Source organism: Dendronephthya gigantea, unplaced genomic scaffold (assembly GCF_004324835.1).
Source record: "Dendronephthya gigantea isolate DGI-Jeju-01 unplaced genomic scaffold, DenGig_1.0 000005F, whole genome shotgun sequence".
NCBI classification, from domain to species: domain Eukaryota; kingdom Metazoa; phylum Cnidaria; class Anthozoa; order Malacalcyonacea; family Nephtheidae; genus Dendronephthya; species Dendronephthya gigantea.
This window is the reverse complement of record NW_021163015.1, coordinates 3,639,663-3,662,678: the sequence shown is the minus strand read 5'-3', so window position 1 is coordinate 3,662,678 and position 23,016 is coordinate 3,639,663. Positions and strand designations below refer to the sequence as shown.

The window sequence follows — 23,016 nt, the reverse complement described above, 5'->3', positions numbered from 1 at the left end:
ATGTGGATGCTCAGGTATAAACTCGTAGCTTTTAAGTAAGAAACACTGTTTTATCCTGCTAATTGAGCTCGAAGTCTTCATCCAGAGTGCATTCCATCAACGTCACACCTTGGAGCATGAAATGGACCCTGATTTAGAACTGTTTCTATCAATTCTAGTTCAGAAAGCCACCACCAAAAGTACCTGTAAAAGCTATCTGTTTGGCTAGTGGTCTTTTTTTTGTGGGAACTATTTTGCTAGTTGTTGGCTCCTTGCTCTTCAGTGGTTATTTTGATGTCAAGGTATTTACATGCTTCTTGTGTTTTCAAATGAAACCTATTTCCCTTCCCTTCGAACACTCCTCCCTTATAACCTTTCTATATTCTTCTCCATCAACCTCTCTGTGGCCCCTAATAATACAACCCATTCCTTAACCTCCAACAGTCAATTCTTCAACTCTTCAATCTATAATTCATTTATTTGTAGTTCTCTATCAAATTCCTCTCATTTGCTTGTCTGATGTAAATTGTAAAATATTTGAAACATTGTATATTTCTAATATTTTTAATTTTTTCTAGTATGCTGACAGAACTTATCCCATGCTAATTCTTGGCTCTCTGATGTTCATCCCTGGTTTCTATCATGTCAGGATTGCATACTATGCGTGGAAAGGCTACCGAGGATTTTCTTACGATGACATCCCTGATTTTAATTGAGGTATATACAATCTGTGTGTGCAGACAGCTCTCTAGTAAAACGAGACACAATCATCACATCAGCTAACAGATTGCTCATCATGGAGGCTGCGTGCATGCACATATTAAAGGACTATTTAAATGATACAATATATTTATAAATAAACATTGTTATTCTCTGCACAAATGAAAACAAGTTCCAATTCAACATTTCTGAATGCATGCCAACACTGCAACGTTTACAATCTCAATGGAAAGATAATGTTAGTAAATATTTCATTCAAGCTTCTCATTTGCAAATTGGCTCACAAGAAGAAAAACAATCAACCTGTTAAAGCTTGCAGACAATCAGTTGTTAATATTGTAAAGAAAAGTGCACATTAAAACTGTAGAATATTACATATACATACTAAAGACAAAATTATAAAGAGATTTAATTCATACATTCCCTATACTATGTCTGTAGTAATGTATATATTATGCGAACATGGAAATATAATGTTTGCTGTAGTATATATTTGAACATTAAGCCCATTTTGCCCATGGCAGTGAAAGGCTCATCCTAGTTAGTATTCCATTACATTAGCTGGTTAGAAAATCAATTCGTGCGCGCGCTTCTTTTCCAGTACGTACGTCCATACCGCTGACCTTAATTTCTGTATCCCAAAATGTCATTGTCGCCTGCAGTTCACGTGGTTTATCCTGGTCAACGGTTTCTACCTCAGGCAACTCAATTCTCAGTTGACCGCACTTGCGCACATTGTCGTCCGTTATAAACATCACCTCCTTGTCTTCCGTGCAGTAAAGATTGAGCGTTGTGTAGTTCAGACCTTTCTTAGCAGGGGCATAACTCCGTGTGACCTTATCTCCGAGGGTGATAGCCTGATCCGCTATCACGAACTTATCAAAGACATCTGTGCACCACATTATCCCGTTTCTACGCACGATTTTCTCCCGGGGATGTTTCCCCGGGATGAATTTGTTAAGGACGCCGACCCCATACGTCAACACAGAGCGTCGGACTCTAATCACAGTTGGATCGAGGCCAAACAAGACCGCACCTTTCAGGATGGTTAATCCGACATCATTTGGTATGATAACTCGCACCTGGGAGGAGAATGCGTCGCGTATTGCGTGTTGGAGAAGCGGCGACTCCGCAAAACCACCAACAAGAAACAGAAACTTCACGTCGTTCACGTTCGGGCTGTTCAATAAATCCCGAACATGTCTTACAATGTCTTGTAGAACTGGATTGAATAGTTCATACATGATCTCAGGAGCTAACCGTAGCATACCTTGACTCGACCACTTCACGTTAGGATTGCTATATTTCTTCACAGCTGATTCAATACTCGATGTTTTGTGATTTTTTTTATAATAATCGATGAAAGAGAAAGGCATTCCTAGATTCATCCAGTTGTTCTTACTTGGACTGCTGTTTCGTTTCTTCGCCTCAAACGCAATCATAAGATCAACCCAGCCTGACGGACGTTTTAATTTGAATTGCTCGATGAAATCTTTGCCGAATATTTTCTTGAGTAGGGTCTCAAATTGATCATCAACGCCTGTAATAAGATCATTATGTATTTCATAAACCACGACGTTTAAACGGTCTTTCTTTGCAAACTACCTCATGCAACACCTTAGTAGTGAAATCTTTACAAGAATATCTTACCAGTAGCACCACAAGGTCCTCCAGTTCCTTTGTGGAGTTCTCTCAACACTCCAGAATCATTATCGAGCTCATGAACTGTCAGATCAACCGTTCCTCCTCCACAATCAACAACCACGTATTTTGTCTTTCCTGTGAGAAAAACAAGATTTCTGCGATAAAATATCATGAAACGAAATTGATCAACATTCATTCTAACATTCAGAGGGGCTGTTTACATGAGCCCGGTTACCCGAGATTCAACGAAGCACGAGAGGCCTTTGAGGTATTGAAATAAGTCTTTATGACACCAAACAAGCACATGCTATTGTTGTGGTGATTATACGACTGCCAAGATCATGTTATCTACTCATTTCAATACCTCAAAATCATCTCACGCTTCGTTGAATCTCGGGTAACCGGGCTTATGTAAACAGCCCCAGAGTCATAATAGTCGACTCAATTCCCATCTGAGCTCATTTTTGTCCACTGAGAATAATTTTTTCTCACAAGCCACAGACGAATTTTTCGCGCACATTTCTTGTGCAGTCATAATCTGATGTACCTTCAAACTCGCTTCCAATCTCCCAGTCCATCATCGCCCCCACCACAGACTTTCGTTTCACCTCGTCTAGAACACAGTCTCTCATACGCAGCTTTCGGCAGAATATCGATGCAGCTTCTGGTTCCAGCGCGATGATCACTCGTTCTGGATTGTCGTATTCTGTCAGACCAGCCTAAACAAGTTCATCAAAACGGTGTTAGTCTCTTCACCCCAACTCTTGAAGGGTTTGCTTGCTTCGTAGATTAAATACCCGAGATTCAACGAAGCACGAGATGATTTTGAGGTATTGAAATTAGTCTTTATGAAACCAAACAAGCACATGTTATTATTGGAATGACTACACGACTGCCAGGATCATCTTATATATTCATTTCAATACCTCAAAGTCATCTTACGCTTCGTTGAATCTCGGCTAAGCGGGATCATGTAAACAGCCCCTCATTTGATCAACTTATACAATTACATTGTAAGCTGCTTTTCTCATGAACTGTTTAGCGCCAGCCTTCCATATTGCGGGGACTGTAATCACCCAACATATATCATTAGAAACAAGCTTTGTGGACATTTGATCCGACAATTCCTCCAGGACGTGGTCTTTGAAAAACCGCAGTGAAAAGCTGAAGACATCGATAGCTTTGATGGATTTACCATTGGCTGCTTTAATTTCCGTCTCCTCGCTTAGACTCTGAAAAAAAAAGTGGTAATACTCGTAAATTTATTCTTAATACGAACGAAATGTTCTTATATTTAAGAATTAAGATGAATCTTTAAGCATATCGGTGTGTTCTCCTCTTTTGGTTAATTTAGAAAATAAAAAAACAAATCTGACAAGTTTCCTGTCAAGATGAAAAGAAATCGTCGAATCAGGAAATTCCATGCATTTGAACAAGCGGTTTCGGAAACTTCGAGTTATCGACATCCGGGATTTTAATCTCTGCATGCTCTTGTACATCAGTTTCATTCTAATAGCAATCTATTTTCATTTTCCTAAATCAAAAACCGTTTAGCTCATTCCTATCTAATACCCAGATAAAATATGATAATGAAAATAAAATATATACCTCGTTATCATACAATTTCATTTTAAATTTCTCGAAGTACAAGTATTTCTTCGCTTCAGCCGGCTCCAGATCGTGGTAGAAATCTCTAGCGCCAAAGCCGAAGGAATGAAAATGTTTATCAGGTGTCAGAAGCAGGGTGGTGGGTGTCTTCGTGTTGCTAACTCCAGGGTCCCCCCCTTCCCATCGCCGCATCATATGAATGCTCTCAGGGTCACGGGTAAAGGCGAAGGCATACCCGCTATATGTCGTGCCAAAATCAATCGCAGCTATGACCAGGTATTTTGATAATGTTATCGCATCGCGTGTTGGTAAACCAGAATCGTAGGAACCTTGCATCGAGTCACGATCGACAGACGATGTTTCTGAACTTTTACTGCTTTGTGAACCTTTACGTTTTAGACTTGTTGTGTAGTCAATAAAAACTTCTTTATGACTGGATCCCTCGCCGTCTGTCGAGTTATCTAGCACAGAATCATTGCTATCCGAAAATGTTTTTGTCTCAACGAATTCCGTGTTTACAGCAGTTTGATGAATGTCTGTGGAGGTGTAGTGTTTCTCATTTACATTATCTGAATCATTACTGTTCCAAATGACTGCCTCTGATAGTGGATACTCTGCAGGAGATGCACTGTCTTCGTTTTCCATGCTTGATTTTGAAGAGCTTGCTTGCAAAGTTGCCTCCATAGTTGGTATTTGTGGTTCCTGGACGATATCATCGTCTTCTGTGTCTTGTGTTTCGGTATCTCCAGGCTTGTCTTCATTCAAAATTTCTCCCACAAGACAAGCTTCAATCGTCTCCTCATTTTCGTTCAAACTCTCACTGGAATGCGTTTGTTTCGAGACTGACAAAATCTGAAAACATAATATTCGAAATATTCCAGAATTGTTCTAGAGAACCCTTGTAACCACTTCGTATACCTTCTCATCAAATGTCGTATAACAACTGTATAACTTTTCGTTTATCTGAGGAGGTAGTTATATAACATTTGTTGAAAATATTTTATATCAAAATAAAAATATTTGATTTAACATATGAGAAACGTTTTTCCTCTCTGAGATGAGCTCAACGTCTTATTTTCCTAAATCAGAATAAAATGATTCGTTTTGATGGAGTTTGGAGTCGTTATAGCCGTATAGAAATCGTGACCGGTTATGAAACTCTTGTGACAATTATCATTTATCTGTCACCAGCCGCATGCATGATTGATTACGAGAATGCTTACTAATTTAAAACACGAAACAACTTAGTAGAGAGAGAGTTAAACTGCATGACCCCTTAAATACCTGACCAATTCTGATCTGGCATCAAACCCATTCGCTGTTTATAAGCTACAAGATTTCTCTGAACAACATATAGTTGAGATTTCAGCAGGAGAATTAAAGAAGCAATATTAAGTCTATTTACAGACAATTGGTTGTAAAGTCTGTAATCGCCTGAAGAATGTCCTATGGCTGGTTTTAATTTCATATTTCGTTTATTTTATTTGAACGAAAGATAGATTTTCCAACGAGCTAACCGAAAACTATTTGAATATTTTGTTAGGAGTGTGATTAAGGAATTTAGCTTACCCCCTTGGAATGTTCAAGGCTGGTTTGTGAAACTATCCGCGAAATGGAGACGTTTGAGTTCCTATCGTGTTCTTCTTCCATGGTGATCAAAGATGGTACATCAGCAAAGCTTATGTCAGAATTGTTATCTTCTTCTAAATCACTGACAGAGTACAGCGATGAATCACCATCTATCTCATCTTTTGGCAACGTCAATCTGTCTTCAATACCTGTCCAAGATTCGTCCGACCTTTTTTGATCTTTTAGTCCTTCTTCGTCCGAGGAAATTGATAATATTTCTTCAGCATCAAATTCTTCACCGTCAGAGGGGTAGCTTGTCGCTAATGTGGTCCCTCCTTTATCAGGTTCCATATTTCACTTAATTTTCACACACACAAAACAACGCGGAAAATATCTTAGTGTTTATCAATCACGACAGCCGATTGTCATCGTTAATCACTCGTAATCTCCTTGCGAAATGACTTGGCTGTTAGCTTAGCAAACAACGATATAATAGATGATCTTTTACGCTTTCTTGAGATGTCGCGAGTGTGTGAACCTCTGGATTTAATCTTGCTAAGCACAGCTAAGGTGCACAAATAAACACTGGTATCCTGCTGGCTAAATTTGTCAATTAACAAAAGTATAATTTATAACCATACATTTAACATTCTAAAAATTATAAAAAAATGGATATTTTTAAATGAATTTTATTTTTGTAGAAAGATCCATTAATTAGATGGTAGTTTGGGGACAAAGCGCTAGGAATCAACTAGATTTAGTAAAGTTTTCTGTAAAGTTGGCAGTCTCATCAAGCGCCCAGCATGAGTTTTTGCATTTCTGAATAAGATCTTTGTCATAATACATATTTAACGTGCTGAATATTATGATGTATTGCGTGATATTTTAATAATGAATCAGTTTCTGTTTTTAAACAATTACCCAGAGTCTTTTGCTCTTGCCAGCCTTGCATCAAATTTGAAGTTTGTTTTAATGGTTACGGAATTCAGACTACGAGCAACGACAGAATTGGTTAACCTTTCCAAGACGACGGTGAGGTGGCAGGAAATACTGTTGGAAAATAAGCCTTTCATCTCTGTTGGAAAATTTGGCTTGAAGACATGCATAAGAAATGACTATTAATAGATCAAACTGTTAAGGATGCTTTAGCATCAAATGTGGTATAACAACTGCCTAAAATAGACAAAACACTTCTCGACGTTTCGACCTTGAGGGCCTTCGTCAGGAGAGTTGTTATAACAGTTGTTATACCACATTTGATGCTAAGTTGTTTGAAGACGCTGCTCCCTGGTTATATTGTTAAAAATGTTGCCGTTTTTTGTTGCCAAGGTGCGAATCAAAAACAATTAGCCAAAAAAAAGAATACAAAGAATGTGTGCACGGTGCACATGCAAAATAGCCGACCTCAGTTTTAAAGACCGCGACTCCTAGGTCCCATTTCGAGTCGCCTTAATTAATGTTTGCGTAAACGCTGGCGTCAGTGTAATTAATAAATACCATTGAGCTAGACAAACGTAGTGCAAAGCCTCGTTTGTTGTCCTACCAGTTGGGTTTTTGTAGTGAAGACGATGGAAGGAACAGGTCGCGAAAAAAACTCGATTGATTATTGAGTGCTTCGTCATGTTAGTGATGATTTACTCGTATTAATATCAAGGTGGGTATCGATGTAGTCAGGAAAGTTTCATAGCGACGTAGCGGATGCATGTTTTAAGGAAGAAAAGCCATTAATGGGAATTTTTCTAACTGTTTAAAGTATCCGTTAGTTAACACTGACAAGCGATGTAAACCTCTAATTGTTTGTTAGGAAAAGTTTGAACTGAAATTAAGCAGATTGTGAATTCGGAAACACACACGATGTGAAAATTGATTATAGCTTTCGATGAATATCCACGAGATCATTTAATCCTTGGGAAAACAAATCCCGAAATTTAAAACCGAAAATCCGTAAGCTTTTGTGTAACCATATTTACATAATTTTGTAACGATAGGAATATTCTCTAATTCAGGTAAATCGAAGATATATAGCTTAGTATTTTGGTCACAATGTGACTACACTGCTTCTGTAGTCAGCTTGTTCACAACATCTTTCTCATTCAGTTTCACGTTTTGACCACAGCATGACGAAGTGGGCAACTTTGATCGCAGTTTTAAAACAAAAGAACTACGAGGATGCCCTGGAAGAGCTTGCAGTGATTCAAAACTACGATGATTTACAAGATGCGTTGCAAGTTTTACCTTTCAAATCTCTGAATCAGGATTTGCCGACAAGTTTGGTACTTTTAGAGAAGCTATACGCAAAGTTTATGTTGTTTGCGACCGACAAAGACGAGGGAAGATTGATAATACGCCATGTGTTTAAGGTGGATTTTCTCTTGAGAAACTTTATTCAATTTGAGGTTGAAAATGCTTTGATTGGTGGGTTGGAACGGAACATGGAATGCGAAGATTTGATTGGTCACATAATGCAGGTGACATTCTCAATGGACAGGAGCGTTGTTGAGGAACTAACAAGTTATGGTACCAGGTTAAAATCCGCGCTTGAACATTATCAGAATTGCAAAACGTTGATAACGGATTACGGTTTCGACGTGGATGACATCAAAAGCAATCTTCAAACTTGTTTGACAAAATATCATTTCTTTATTCATAATCTTGAGTCTCTTATCAGAGTAAGCAAGAGGAAGCACAGTGAGGGTAAAGGATGTACAGTGGTGTACAAGGGGGGACACGATACTCCAAGGAAAACCAGTAAAACACGATACAACTCCAGTCACCTCACGCGCTCAAAGTCATTGGTCACAGATGTTACCTCACACAGAGGAAGTGTGGAGCGAGTACGCAAGAGACTGGTGTTTAACCAGGCTGTACTGGATGTTATTGAACCTTGCAAGGAGGATATTGAACAAGGGCCACGCTTGCTTCAAAATTTAAAAGAACTAGTCGAGAATGACAATAAAGTATGTTTCCTTTCTTTGTGACAGTTTGTGTCATCATCTCTTGTATGATTACCAACATACTGCTAAAACCAACTGAACGTTTCGCTCTAAAATTTATATAATATTTTCTGGTTTTAGTTTCTAGATGCCATATCTGAGCTCTCTTCACAAATATCAAGTCCGTGTTTCGCTCATATCAAACTGGAAAGAATTCTCAGCCATTTTATAAATTCATACGACACACTTCTTTCATCAGTAGCGTCTTTAAATGAAGCAAATTTAATTGAGACTGAGGAATCTGGCCAAAAACGCGATGGTATTTCTAGAACGGAGGACGACGAGAAATGTACTTTCAAAAAGGAAGAAAAGCCAACCACGGAGGACACACAAACTGGGCTGGTTAATAATGGCCTGAAGATTGACGTTACGACGCCCTCACCGTTTTACCGACGTTTGAAAGCGAGACGGCCCCTAAGGACACATTCTTGCAAAGAGCCAGGCTCAGGTAAAGAAGAATAAGAACCCTGGTAACAAAGAATGACCTTTAATTGCCAAATTTATTTCTTCAAATTATTCACGATTCATGTGGTTTGTATATATTTACTTGATTGGTTCCTGCGAATGCAGTCTTTGATCTTGTTTTTAGAAAAGCGAGCAGAAATTTTACCAAGAGTTCATCACAAGAACGAGAGTGAAGTTCAAGAGTCGAAGTTAAAAGAGAAACTGGAAATGAAAGATAAACAACTGACAGAAACACGAGCTTTGGTAAAGAACTTGAAGAAACGCGAGGAACAGTTGTTGGAAAAGTAACATAAAACTGTGTGTGTGGCTGGTTTGCAGCAATAGGGAATTTTCTGTAATTCGTTTCATGTTATCATATTCCAGATTAACAGCACAAGCCAAGAACCATTTGTTGAAAAGCGAGAAATTTGAGAACGTTTCTGCAGAGTTTCCACGAACGGAACAACTGATTAGGGAATATGATGACTTGTATTCTCAATCACGACTTGAGGCGATGGACGATTTGGATGACATTGGGAGTTTGAATTGTCTCGAGAGAAGTGATGAGATCAAATCACAAATAACATTTGCAGTTATGGTGGTAAGTTTTTCAACTCGACCAATTAGGATTTCAGTGATTGATAATCGAGCTCAATTTTGTGAATTTGACCCATTTGATTTCAACCAATACAGGCAATTGATTGTAGGATTTACCTGAGAATGTAATGGCATTGAAAAGAGAATTTTATTAGGTATCTTTCCATCTTGTTGGACAAGAACTTGAGAGCAGAAAAATGAAGATTTACGCTCTCCTTGGAATCAAACAGGAGAAAAAAGACGAAGACGAGTATGCTTCTTTAAAAAACGAGATCACACTTCAGTTTAGGAAATCTGCAAGTGAAATTGATCTCAAACATATTGTTGATGTAAGCTGAACATAATACGATATACTGTTCAGTGAATTGTAATAAAACCTGGAACGATAATTACGCCACCATCTTTTTTGATGCCAAAATTGAACATGGCTTTTCTGATTTCAATGCCCGAAGTATAGTTTTGAACTATAGGCATTATCGTTGCAGGTTTTGTTATAGTCACTCGTACTGTTTCATCACGTCATCCAGACAGTTCATAATGAACGTACTGATTTTCTATTTAGGAAGTATTGGATGGACTATTATCAACAATGTTTGAGTTCTCTGAGCTCTCTTTGTGTCAGCAATTACGGCATTTCGCGGAGGCCTGTGTACGATTCTCATGGACTATTTCAACTCGTGTTCAACCGCTGATATTAAGTTACGACGATACAAGCTTTACGTCATCAAGCCACAGCAAATCTCATAACTCTGATAAAGATCGCAACGCAATAAGATATCATGTCTGGCCAGCGTTATTAGACAGCCAGACAAACGCAGTCTTATTTAAAGGCATTGTGACAACGTAGTTTTCGCCCCTCGTTCCACTGCAGGCCAAGGAGTGACGAATAGCTATGTCGCAGCAAGGGGCAGATTTTGCGAAGCTCGTTTTCTTCCGTGTCGAACGGACTTGTAAAGCTTGTTCAACACAACATTAATATTTTGATAATTTCGTTTATAGTAGAGTTCATTGGTTAGTTTTTGCCGCAAATCTGTCCATGCCATCATATTCTGCATACATTGCGCAGCGCAAAATACATGACGTCATTAGGGTAACGATATTGCATATTAAAATGATATTTCACTGACAATATGGTGTGTGTCTGTAATATTGACCACAAAACACAACACAACAATATGAAATTTAATCGTGGAATAAAAGAACTTTAATCAGAGGGATGTGGTGTTATAACCTCCCGAAAAACCATGGCTTACTGCTTTCAATCTTCATTATTGTGGTTGAAATAGACTCGTTATCTTCGTCCACGGCTAATTGTAAGTGTGAACGGGTCGTAGCGAATGCCAAATGTTCACAACAAACCGGTTGCAAAGTCGTTTGCAATAATGGATATTGGGGAAAAAAATGCGAATTTGGACGGATAAGGTACTTCTCCCTGTTTCTTTACTAATTTAAAAGCTTGAGCGACATAGTTCGTCTATTAAATTTGACCTAATATTTGCCTACTGCTCGGCAAACAGTGCCAAACACTCAAAATCAGCTACAGTTTTAAAAGTAATTGCATTTTTAACTGTTCAAAATTTGCAATTTTGAGTATTATTACTTGAGATAATTCTACTACAAAGTGGTCGAAACGTTCAACTTTCTAAACTTGTTTTATTAAACATCTCAAAGAACACAATTTTGTTATATTTTATATTGTATATATTGTTAATACAATACATAGAATATGATATTCGGACCCTGGGCTAATACCGCTTTAAAATTATTGTTTTTATATTTAAACTTGAATGTTATAGTTTATTTCTGGCTGACAGTTGTTCAAGATTTTATTAAACATTTCTGAAATGCTTAATTAATTTTTTAAAAGGAAAAATAAAGACTGAGTGTTTGTTTAAAATATTATTGTTGAAGACTATCCAACGATGAGTTACTTTGCTGTCAAGTTTATATTTTGAATCATTTTCTGCAGGTCTTCTCTGACATTGACATAATTTGTATCAATCATGTTGCAAATATCTCCAATGCTGCAAATCTGTTTTGTTCTTCTTACAAATAGTAATAAAACTAGTACAACTATTTTTTGAAAGCAAGGGGAATGAATGCAACATCGGTGTTGATATATTGTCAGGAGAAATACTGTAGAATATTTTTTGACATAGTGTCACAAGACTGAATTACCTGTTTAAAAGTACATGTAAATTGAGAGGTGGAGTTTTTGAAATAAAGATATTATGATAACCTATGTGGGTATACTGACATTGGTTATGTAATATAGTATGTGACTCACAGCTTAGATGATTTTTGTCTATAATTTGGCCTGATTTCCATATTATTATTTCCTTCGTCATTATCTCTATAAAAAGGGCTTTGTTCAACAGTTCCTTATGCACTTAAAAGGCTTTTATCTGTTATATATCAAGAAATACTTTCCTATATACCTAAATTAATTTACCCACGCACTATTTTTACACTCATCTTGTATAGGTATCCTATGGCAAAACTGAAGCACTAATTATGGCTTTTAAGAATATTTTTGGAATTAATTCATAATTATCATTTAATATTTTAGACTGACTAGTGAATCAGGGTACATAACAGAAGGCATTGGTGATTATTCTGTTCATTCCAAATTTATGTGGCTAATTGATGCTGGAAATAGGTAAATACCATGAAGGATTTTTCAATATTTACACAAAATTTAAATTGCATCGCTGTATTATGATTTTCCTTGAAAGATAAGCATCATTCTCCCCCAATTAGTCTCGAAAAAAAATCATGATAGATGTTTATTTAATATTATTGAAATATGTTTAACATATTACTTCAATGTTTCTGTATTTTAGATTGAATGCTAACATCCATTTTCAAATCGAGGAATTTTTTACCGAGTGTAATTGGGATTATTTATATATTTTTGATGGAGACTCCACATATTCACCTCTCCTGGCCACTTTAAAGTAAGGAAGCTGTGCAAATCAGCTGGGAAATGATTATTTCCAGACAAGTTGCATCACATATCAGCTTTAGATACCTGTCAACATTAAATCTTTTTCAGTGGCCATTTGACAAGTGATGTTAATTCGACTCATCTTGGACGGATACCACAAAAAATCATTGCAAAATCTGGAAAAGCCTTCATATATTTCTATAGTGACCTTGGAGTCGCCAGAAAAGGATTCAATATTTCATATAGGTATAAAATTTTTGAATATAGTCTATAATCATCTGGCATCATATCAATCATATGTTTACCCTGTTATATTTCTGAAGCACCTAGTTGTGAATGTTTGTTGTATGCATTTTGTTCCATCTAATGTTAGACAATTTTAGCTGTGAAGTACCACTTATTATTATTAAGGTAAATTTTTTATTTCTTTAATATCTTTCAGAATAATAGAAAATTGTCCTTGTCTCAATGGGAGTTGTACCACAGCAGGTCTGTGTACATGTGATGCTGGCTGGACTGGTGCTCTCTGTAATATGAGAAGAAATTGTTCAAGTACTTCATGTACGAATGGTGTTTGTAATAACACATTAGGAATCTGTGTTTGCAATGACGGTTTTACAGGTAGGTAAATCTTTAATTATCTCTATCATCAGTTTCATGCCTATAGCCAAGTGAAAATGAAAATGTAAGGTAATTTTTGTTTCTGTGGGTAATTTCGTTACAGGTGATGATTGCAGTCAATCTGTCACATCATCTTATTGGACCAGTCTAAAAATAAGAAAGTCAGGCAAGTTGTATATCAATATCAATTTTAAACCATGTTTTTTCATTCATCATCTTTTAAATAACAAGGAAATTCTCATCCTCTATGTACAGATGTTGATATTCCTCCAAGATCCTCGCACACAGCTGGGATCATTGGGGATCACATGTGGGTGTATAATGGATACAGGTTCTCGGACCCTAAACGTAAACACCAAGACTTGTACAAATACAATCTCAAGGACAAGACTTGGTCAAGGTTGACACAAGAGAATGAATTAATATGGGGTCATTCAATGATTGTTTATCAGGTTAGTTCCAGCTCTCTCCTTCACAGACGCTTCAAAACATTTGAGATTAGTTTCTTTCTGAACATAAGTTTTTTTACATTTTCCAGGGAAAGCTCATTGTATTTGGTGGTGAACGGATTAAAGATGCAAGAATATTGAATACGCTGGCAGTATTTGATACAAACTCTAGTCAATGGAGTTATCCAGATCTGTTAAATTCCAGTCAATCAATCCATCCCATTGCTGTTACTGGTCATACTGCTACACTAGTTGAGGATAAAATGATTGTCATCTTTGGTTTAACTAAAACTGGATTATTTCCTGGAATACAGGAATATGATATTGGTAAGACTGCGCAGAAGCGTTTGCCAGTGATATTTGAGCTAATTCAAGTTATGAAATGAGAAACATAAAGTCATCTTTGATTTCTTTTTTTATGGCATAGAATTCTGCACGTAAAAAAGTCTTAAAATCAATTTACTTTCTTTAGTGAACGCTAAATGGAACATAATTCAAGACACATCAGCTCGTGGTAATCCACGACATGGTCACTCCAGTGTTTACGATCCGTTTTCCAGACGAATCTATGTTTATGGTGGTGTTGTCATGGAGAAGAATTCATTCGTCGCTTCGGATAGCTTGATGGTTTATTTTCCACATTCTAGAACTTGGTAAATGCAGAACCTTGTTGGGGAACTTTGAATGATGAAAGTTACGACTTGTCTGTGCAACAAATATTCCATATTTCTTATAAACTGCCTTAAACAAGATGTTTTAGGAATGCAAAAAAAATTATTCCTCGTCTTCCTTGGTCTTCCTCGTTCTATAAACTTTACGTCTTTAGATAAACCCATCAAAGTTTTTTAACAGTAGTGAAAAAAAAACTATCTTCGACATTTTGAATTAATTTTTCTCCAGGGCTGAATTAGCGGCAAGTAAATATCGTCAGACTCTCCATTCAGCTGTTCTAATTGATCGCATGATGGTTGTTTTTGGTGGAAACCCTTATCTTGATTATAAAACCCACCCAGCCAAATGTCACACGACAAAACTTCACGTATATGATCTGAGTGAGTTATCTTTCTTTGTATCTTTGTAAAATGTATTGTTACTATACCAAAAAAACAGATTATTTAAGAAATATATAACAACTCTTTTAGCTTGTCAAAAGTGGTACTCTGAAAATCTACCACAAGTTGTTCAAACTATGGCACGCTATGGACACACAGCTGTCGATAAAGAAAGGTTAGTGGTCATATTTTACTGTCCATTAGTGTCATTGGAAATTCTCATTTCTAGACTACACCTTGAGGTATTACAACCTTCTTGTTGTCTTACAATACTCACATTCTTGCGTAGAACAATGTATATTTTTGGCGGTTTCAATGGTGCGCTTTTCAATGACGTATTAACCTACACTCACGGTATGATTTTAAAATATTTGAAATATGTTTCTGTCGATGATAAAGTTGCGATTCACCGCAAGCTTATTCTCAAGAGACAGACGAACCCCCGTCACTTCTCTGCTGCTATTTTGATTGTTCTAACAGGTGATTGTGAGCGAATATTAAACAAATCAGAGTGCATGGGAAAATATTTTTCTGCTGGATGCTATTGGAACAAAACGAAATGCGTGAACAAGGAAAGTTTAAAGTCTTCTCCACAATGTCCAGGTATTAGTTTCACTGAGTTCTAACTCACCGAATGTTCTCATAAAATATCCCCAACATTATATACTCTTTTCAGGAACCTGATTTCAGCCACTCGCATGAAGTTTGCACATGAATAAAAGGGGCGGATGCTATAGACATTTTCTGATAAAAACATAATTTCTTCTTGTGTTTTAGTCATGTATCAAACACCTTGCAATGAGACGAAATCTTGTGATGAATGTAGCTCCAATCCTAAATGTGGCTGGACTAACGAGACTTGTCAGGTAAAAGCTTAATCGCAACGCTATATAAGATTGACCATAAAATTATCTGCCCGAATAATAAACTAACGACTGAATTGTTAGGTGTCTTCACAGGCACACGGGAGCAAGAAATGTCCGATAATCTCTGAAGATATTTGTCCATTCTTCTCCAACTGTGCCAGTTGTAAGACTGCTGGATGTTACTGGAACGACAGCAAAGGATGTCGAAAAGACAGAAATAATCACAGTAAGGGAACCTTGTTTTCTCGAGGAGAAACTGTTAGCAATAGACTTTTCTACCGCCTCCTTTATACCTCCAGAATTGACCGAGTCATGCAAGGTCTAAAATATTTGTTCCACATGGTTTCCCATAGATTGCAGCAGCACATGTACTGATCTCAAATCACCGCAAACATGTGTGTCTCGGTCGTGTATTTGGTGCGAGAATATTCAGCGCTGTGTTCATGATGATATGTACGTTGTTTATTATCCTTATGGACAGTGTTTTGAATGGACAACTCGTAAGAGCGATCATGAAGGTTAGTAGTCTTTAAGCTTGTATGACTTGCTCTCTGAGATCTTGTAGATTGAGTGGTGGTGTATTTCTGGTGATATCTGCATGCCACTGTTAAGGATCTATTCACATGTTCCATCAATGCTGGCTTTTGATGAGTAGTTCGTTTTATATGGTGTTCATCAATGGACTAACTAACAAACTCTCGTTTAGTTATAACATGTGAGAGTATGGTTACTTGTCGTGATTGTCTGACACTCCCCAGCTGTGGTTGGAGAGAAACTCCGATGAGAAGTGGAGCTGGTGATTGTCTTGAAGGAAGCGCAAGCGGTCCTAGAGATGGCTCGAATTATGGTTACTGGCATTTTATTGACTGTCCATGTAAGTCGTGGGCACATGTAGTTTCCCTATATCATTTGAGCTTTGAGAACGGGTATATCTTTGGGGAAGTGAAATTCAATCCAACGTTATTTAACCATCCGTATTTTCATGCATTTAACTTCAGTGTGTCAATGTAATGGGCATAGCAATTGTTCTGTCAATTCCAGTGTCTGTCTGAACTGTCGTGATCATGCAACAGGTAAAATCATACAAAACCATGCATGTGTGTGTAGGTGTGTGTCGTCTTGTAATCCTCCTCTCTCATGGTTCCATGATAGTGCAACGATAAAAGGATTTATTTTCAGTTTTCAAAAAGCTCTAATGCATGCAAACAACCACTAGATCGCCGTTTATCTTGCATGAGCTCAGTTATACTTTTTACCCTTGTTTGAGGTTTAGAGACCAAGAAAACGCCCTAAGAAAGTCGATTCTTTCATAAAGGATGTCTTTACATCACTCTTTCTTCAAATTTGTAGGAGAGAAATGTGAAACTTGTGCTTATGGGTATTATGGTAAATCACTTAATGGCGAGAAATGCAAACGTAAGTTTGTTACAGATGTTAGAGAAAACATCTAAATTAAGAACACTGGTACTCATCATAAGAACAACATAATTGGTAATTAGAACATTAGAACATCCTAATTAGAAGGGATAATCACTACGGTTTCAGTCAATCAATGTATCAATCTTTATTATAGCCTGTCAATGCAACGGTCATGCAGATACTTGTGATTCAGAAGGAAAGTGTTCATGCAACATGAAAGGTGCAACAGGAGATCACTGTGAAAAGTAAGAATTTATATCAGAAGTTCTCTCTGAGCTCTTCACAACGAGTTGGATCAAGATCAATGCACAACTTTAACCACAGAGAACAGTGGTATTTTCTTTCCATAAGCTGTGCCTCGCTATATTGTTATGTTACATCTTCTTTAACCACCCCATTTATCCATCACCTTCCCACTATAATAAATTGTTTCTGTTAAGGTGTCAATCAAGCCAATATGATGGAAATTCAACCAACGGCGGTTATTGTTACTGTGAGTTCATCAATGTTTTAGTTCAACAATGTCTTTCTTCTTTTTAAAAAATTGTTTATGACATTCTAAAGATTTTTATTCCGGCAATTATGATATATTTTGTCTGAGCTGTTTAATAGCTCGTTACGTGCGTTGGTTAACAAGACAGAAACGTTCTCGAAACGCTTGTAATATATCCGCTCATTTCGATATTTTCAAAATATTTTTACAGATCGTCTTACGCCTGATTACTTATACAGGATCAATGTCTCTTCAAAAACAATATTCAATTTTATTTGTTCGCCAAGAGAGGTTTGTAACAACTGCTTTGTAACCAAGGATATTCTCATTATTCAGTATCGAAGGAGAAATTATTAAGTATACAGATCTTAGCTACAAGCGATGCTGACCTGACACTCATCCATATTTTGTGTCTGGGAACATTCTTGCTGAACCCTTTTTGACATTGCAACATACTGTAACTTCTCTCTATTTTAGGATGATAAGAATACAATTGTGAGTGTGAGCATTGTTAAGGGGGATCCGCTCCATCCTGCCTTGCTGAATGTCTCCATTGGAAGTGGTGAGTTTCATCAATTCTTTCACCATTAAATGATCCGTGTTATTTACTCAATATCTCAAAAGTCCACTACACGCGCTTCGTTAAATCTCGGTGACCGGGCTCATGTGAAGTCTTACTCAATATCTTTCAATTTCAGATGTGTTGGAAGAGGTCTTTCATATAACAAACGTAGAGTTAACATCAAAATATGAAGAGAAGTTTTCAAAGGATAACTATCCATTTGGTTCCAACAATTTCCATTTTAAAATCTACGTTTACAATATTCCACAATATTCATCAGTTTCTGTGAGTACTTACGATCTAATTCATTCAAGAAATTACCCCAATAATTCGTTTATGGACTGAACCAAATATTTTATTCCCAGGTATCAGTTCACCAGCCCAACGAGAATGGAATCAATCTTTTGAAGTTCTTCATAATATTTTTAGCGTAAGTTTTATGACTTTATATATTCTGTCTTAAGTTGCAGTGTTGTGGATTCAGTTCATAACTGAACTATAGTAAAACATGATATCCCTTCTCTAAAAAACTTCCCTTTTTTCTCCATATAAACTCTCAGTCTTTGATGTCGTATTTTTTTAAGGTGCTTCATTGGTTTGTTGTTTTTCGCTGTCGTTTTTTGGAAAGCGAAAGTATTCCTTGACACATTCAGAAGGACGAGGGTGAGTGATTTTGAAAACGCATTTCCATGCTTGAAGTAACTTATTATGCTATTATGCTTTATGTTTTCTCTCCTTAACTACAGTAGCTACAACTTTAATGGCTAACCCTGTGTTCTGCTGTTTCTTGTAGAGACGAAATGTTGAATTAGTTTATATGACCAATCGCCCGTTTGCGTCTGTTCCCATCTGTGTCGATAAACCAGGTCATGTCCCTATGAAGGTTGGTTTAAATACTCGAATGACTTGCAGTTCGACCTATGAAGTGATTGTACCAAGCTCTGAGATCAGCCGTTGAAACTTTTTTGAAACATTCCTCGACATTTGCTCATTTTTGATAAATTTCTCTACCAGAGTAAACCATCGCCACTGACGTCAGAGATATGCCGAGGAAGCAAAGCCGCTGTCGTCACGGTGTTAGTCCGCTTACCAGTTTGTGCGCAGACGGAGACCTCCAGTGGAGGAGCGTCTCTTTGTTTGGGGAGTACGTTGGTCAATTATAGTGAACATCATAGTTCTAAGATGGTAAACTATATGAAAAATATCAAACGAAGACGAAACCCTTTTCGCTCTACACCGGGTTAAAATATTTTGAGGAATAATTTATGATGCATTCTTTGTAATAGATCCACTTGAATTGTGTTTAGTCCTTTTGCATATCAAGGGCCTGCAAGGCATAACAAATCTATATATTTATGGTTAGAAGACTCGTGCATCAAGACTGCGGCAGGGTTTTAGCCCAGATTCATGAGACGTTTCCCTTGCAGGCAACAGCTCGACTCAAGCTACTCTTTATAACCTTAAAACTCTCATCTGCATGATTTTCTCCGCTAAGCAAAAACAAGATAGAAAACAAACAATAAGGACAAACACACATTCCATAATGGATCCATTACAACAGAGCATCCTAATGTTTTATTTTTTAAATCATTGCATGGGGTATTCACGAGTGTAAGTAATGAAGAAACGCCTCTAATGTATATTCTCCTTCCAATTATTTTCATCGATGTAAATTTTCTTAGCTAGCATGAAAATCTAAAGCGTGCTGTTTCAAAAGAGGCAGATGAGTTATTTTCACAAATCAATAGTTCACGTTTTCGCCCAGGTTGGGACACCAGGAGTGCAGGATTACTGCCAGAGGGGAACGATAGATACCTCAGGAGGTTCACGTACATATCCAGGGTTCTACCTTCTTTGCGGTGGGGCTTCTTAAATAAAGGGCACCCTCTCTCCCCTCCCTCCTCGTGCACTGCAGTTCCTGTACTCCCGCGCATGTCCCTTAGAACTCCATATAAATAGCGCATATTACTATTTCATATTTTTGATATAATTCTATATTCAAATTTATAACAGTATAATAGGTAATGGCTGTAATTAGGTCGCGATAAGCCCAATGAATTGATAAGTGTGACTGAACTAAATGATGTATTATGTATGCGTGCATAGAAGCAAATTTTATCCTTATTTATATTAATATTTAAAAATTACTAGAAACGTTTGAAATGTGTCTTGTGTCTTTTTTTACGGAGCGTTGCATATCTTTTCTCACGCACCCCCCCTGAGTTCCCCTACAAAATACCTGTGTTCCCGTAGGTGGATCCTCAACAATACTTATTTATCCCCCACCGTAGGGAAAATCCCCTACGAGTGACAGCCAGAGAACTGAGAGAAGCGTGATTAACTCGAAGGCCTGAGAGTGAATGATAAAAAATGGCTGATGTAAAAACACTTGAATACTCAACTTTGAAGGTAAATATTTCACTTTTGTATCCTTTGAAAAGTCGTAAAAAGGCTAAAATACATTAGATGATATAAGGTATTTCTGAGATATGTAAAAAGAATCGTCCGGGCTACTTATTTGCAGGGTCAAATAAGAAGTATGTGACAGTTATCATTCATTGTTTAATTGCATCGAAAACGTTTATGCAAGAATGCGTCTAAATTGTTTCTTCTCTAGGTTCCGTACGAGGTTTTGAATAAAAAGTTCAGAACTGCGCAAAAAATTATCGATCGTGAGGTCTCTCATGTCTTGACTGCTAATTCAGATCTGTCAAACATTGTTAAGAAAGAGTCAGTCAAAGTCTCTGATGTCACTGGTATTCTTGATCGGGTCATTGAAGAGTTACAGGTCTTGAAGCGAAAGGTAATGTGGATTCATAGGTAGCCCAGAAATCTGTTTGTACTCAGCCTTCGATATGGTCAGCTTTTCTGTGTGTAGATTTCTGGGCTACCTATGGTAGATTTCATTCATTGAGGCCATAAAACCTTAACTGGTAATTCTCTTAAACTAAAAAACTAGCTTTTGTTACCCTTCTAAGCTGGAAATACTAAAATAGTTTCAATAATTGCTTTCAGGCTGAGGAATGTGTCTCTGCTGAAGAGAAGTGCACCAACCATCTTCACACCCGCCTGGATCATCTCAAAGAGCACACAGATGAGGGAAAGGGTTCCATGCTTTTATGGAAAAAGAAACGCCTCGATAGAATGCTTGTTGATCATCTGCTAAGAGCTGGATATTATGAGAGCGCTGGGAGATTGGCAAGAGATGCACAAATTGAGGTATTCAATTCTCAAAAAGTTTTAGTTGTTGCAAATAGAACTGGAAGCCAGAGCATCTGTGTTTTTTCATAGGAACTGGTAGATGTTGATTTGTTTGTGACAGCAAATAAAGTAGAAAAAGCACTGGAGGATCATAATGCAACACCATGCTTGACATGGTGCCATGAACACAAATCAAGGCTAAGAAAGTTGAAGGTATGTTTTTCCTGTCTGACATCAGAGTGTACAAATATTTGTGTTATAATGATTTTCTAATGTTTCTTTTTCAAGAGTACACTAGAGTTCAATGTGAGAACACAAGAATTTATTGAATTTATCCGAGCAAATGAGAGACAAGAGGCAGTTAGGTACTTGTTCTTCTTCTGAATATGATTGACTTTTTTAAATTGTGTTTGTATATAAATCATGTGAGATAAAGTTTGTAAATATAAATTTACTTAAAATGAATAACTGTTCTTGATGATTCTCGTTTTCAGGTATGCTCGTAAACATTTCGGCAGTGTTGATGTTACACCTCCCGAGGAGCTACGGAAGATTATGGCGCTGTTGGCCTTTCGACCAGAAACAGTTTGTGATAAATACAAGGTATCTATTACATCCATCTGTTGCCATTTGTGAACTCATTTCCCCCAGGAATGTAAAGATTTATTGATGACGTTTCCATATACCATTGTTTTCCAGGATTTTTTCGACATAAACAGATGGAATGAGCTTGCGAAGCAATTTAAGAGAGATAACTTTGCTTTGCATCATTTGAGCTCTGAGTCAACATTATCAGTGACATTACAGACTGGTTTGTCTGCTCTTAAAACACCGTATCCTTTAAGAAATGTAAAAAGGTGATATGAGTGAAGTTATTCCTGAGAAATATCACATAGTACAAGAGAGTTTTCTTAACAATTGTTCAGACATTGTGGTATAGATGGTCACACAAGTACTGAGTGCCCTGTATGTTCAAAACAACTATTTGAGTTAGCAAGCACTCTACCATATTCACACTGTGCTCAGTCAAGATTGGTCTGTCCAATCTCTGGTGAAGTAATGAATGAAAATAACCCCCCTATGGTTTTACCAAATGGATATGTTTATGGGGAAAATGTGAGTAATATTAAGATAATAGCAGTGAAAGAGGATAAGTGAGATAGGACAGAACTACTGCTAAATATTCATTCTTTTAAGTGCTTCCTTAAAATGTTTAGATAGTACTTGAAACCGGTTTCTCCTAAGCAAACAATGATATTAATCAGTTAAAAAAATTAATGTCATTTAACCTATATATTTTGTGCCAATGAAATCTTTGATAGCAATTGATATTTTTTCAATTTCTTCTCTATTTTCCTCGCAGTCTCTTCTTGCTATGGCAAAGAACAACAATGACATTGTGACCTGCGTAAAAACTAAGGAACAATTTAAAATGGAAGAAGCTGAAAAGGTGTTTGTCATGTAAAGATCAATGTCAGAGTGAATACAACACTTTTTGGAGGATTACTGTTGGAAAAGAAAGAATGTTGTGACTCTTAATATTCAACATATTTTCATCTTACAAGGCATGACAAAGTAATGCATCATCTCAGATAGTTCCTCAGAACTCATAGTTGCATGCAAAGATTTAAAAAAAATTACATTGTATATATCTAAAGAAACTGGATAGTAGCACTATAGATCATACAGTGTTTCTTTCCTTTGCTCTCAAATTGCCTGTAACCTGGATTAAAAATGTAAATATATTTTATTGTGAAATCTTTGTTTATGGCGCTATTCTCACGAGAGTTTACTTTTGCAATGGTTCATCGTTCTATAAAAGTATATTTTATCAATTCTTTTTGGCCTGGAA

General features: G+C 37.0%; 4 protein-coding genes across 5 annotated transcripts; 3 read left to right on the top strand and 1 right to left on the bottom strand.

The window, feature by feature from the left end:
• Positions 1 to 1,088: 1,088 nt before the first annotated feature.
• LOC114515786 (heat shock 70 kDa protein 12A-like) lies at positions 1,089 to 6,070 on the bottom strand. Its single transcript, XM_028535087.1, has 6 exons — positions 5,521 to 6,070; positions 3,952 to 4,803; positions 3,354 to 3,575; positions 2,891 to 3,062; positions 2,350 to 2,478; positions 1,089 to 2,239 (listed from the first exon to the last, which is right to left on the bottom strand). Exons 1-6 carry the CDS (start codon positions 5,869 to 5,871, stop codon positions 1,257 to 1,259), a joined length of 2,709 nt encoding a protein of 902 aa, XP_028390888.1. The 5' UTR covers positions 5,872 to 6,070; the 3' UTR covers positions 1,089 to 1,256.
• Positions 6,071 to 7,637: 1,567 nt separating this feature from the next.
• LOC114515913 (mitochondria-eating protein-like) lies at positions 7,638 to 10,672 on the top strand. The gene is made up of 6 exons (XM_028535230.1): positions 7,638 to 8,477; positions 8,595 to 8,961; positions 9,103 to 9,262; positions 9,342 to 9,558; positions 9,710 to 9,883; positions 10,117 to 10,672. The coding sequence occupies exons 1-6, from the start codon at positions 7,638 to 7,640 to the stop codon at positions 10,399 to 10,401; spliced, it is 2,043 nt and encodes a 680-aa protein (XP_028391031.1). The 3' UTR covers positions 10,402 to 10,672.
• Positions 10,673 to 10,676: 4 nt separating this feature from the next.
• On the top strand, positions 10,677 to 20,130 carry LOC114515785 (attractin-like). Of its 2 annotated transcripts, none has more exons than XM_028535085.1 (28): positions 10,677 to 10,976; positions 12,124 to 12,213; positions 12,398 to 12,511; positions 12,610 to 12,747; positions 12,944 to 13,122; positions 13,226 to 13,288; positions 13,378 to 13,574; positions 13,661 to 13,898; positions 14,044 to 14,224; positions 14,472 to 14,623; positions 14,714 to 14,798; positions 14,913 to 14,977; positions 15,104 to 15,226; positions 15,401 to 15,489; positions 15,583 to 15,715; positions 15,843 to 16,007; positions 16,196 to 16,363; positions 16,488 to 16,562; positions 16,840 to 16,905; positions 17,063 to 17,153; positions 17,349 to 17,401; positions 17,613 to 17,692; positions 17,879 to 17,963; positions 18,100 to 18,248; positions 18,329 to 18,393; positions 18,548 to 18,626; positions 18,757 to 18,846; positions 18,978 to 20,130. In XM_028535085.1, the coding sequence occupies exons 1-28, from the start codon at positions 10,771 to 10,773 to the stop codon at positions 19,206 to 19,208; spliced, it is 3,450 nt and encodes a 1,149-aa protein (XP_028390886.1). In that variant the 5' UTR covers positions 10,677 to 10,770; the 3' UTR covers positions 19,209 to 20,130. The 2 variants fall into 2 exon arrangements, with proteins under 2 accessions (XP_028390886.1, XP_028390885.1); XM_028535084.1 differs by having other exon boundaries at positions 15,571 to 15,715.
• Positions 20,131 to 20,294: 164 nt separating this feature from the next.
• Positions 20,295 to 22,900, top strand: LOC114515805 (E3 ubiquitin-protein transferase MAEA-like). Its single transcript, XM_028535117.1, has 9 exons — positions 20,295 to 20,372; positions 20,581 to 20,766; positions 20,979 to 21,182; positions 21,255 to 21,377; positions 21,453 to 21,529; positions 21,659 to 21,767; positions 21,864 to 21,997; positions 22,091 to 22,280; positions 22,528 to 22,900. Exons 1-9 carry the CDS (start codon positions 20,334 to 20,336, stop codon positions 22,627 to 22,629), a joined length of 1,164 nt encoding a protein of 387 aa, XP_028390918.1. The 5' UTR covers positions 20,295 to 20,333; the 3' UTR covers positions 22,630 to 22,900.
• The last annotated feature ends 116 nt before the right edge of the window (positions 22,901 to 23,016 follow it).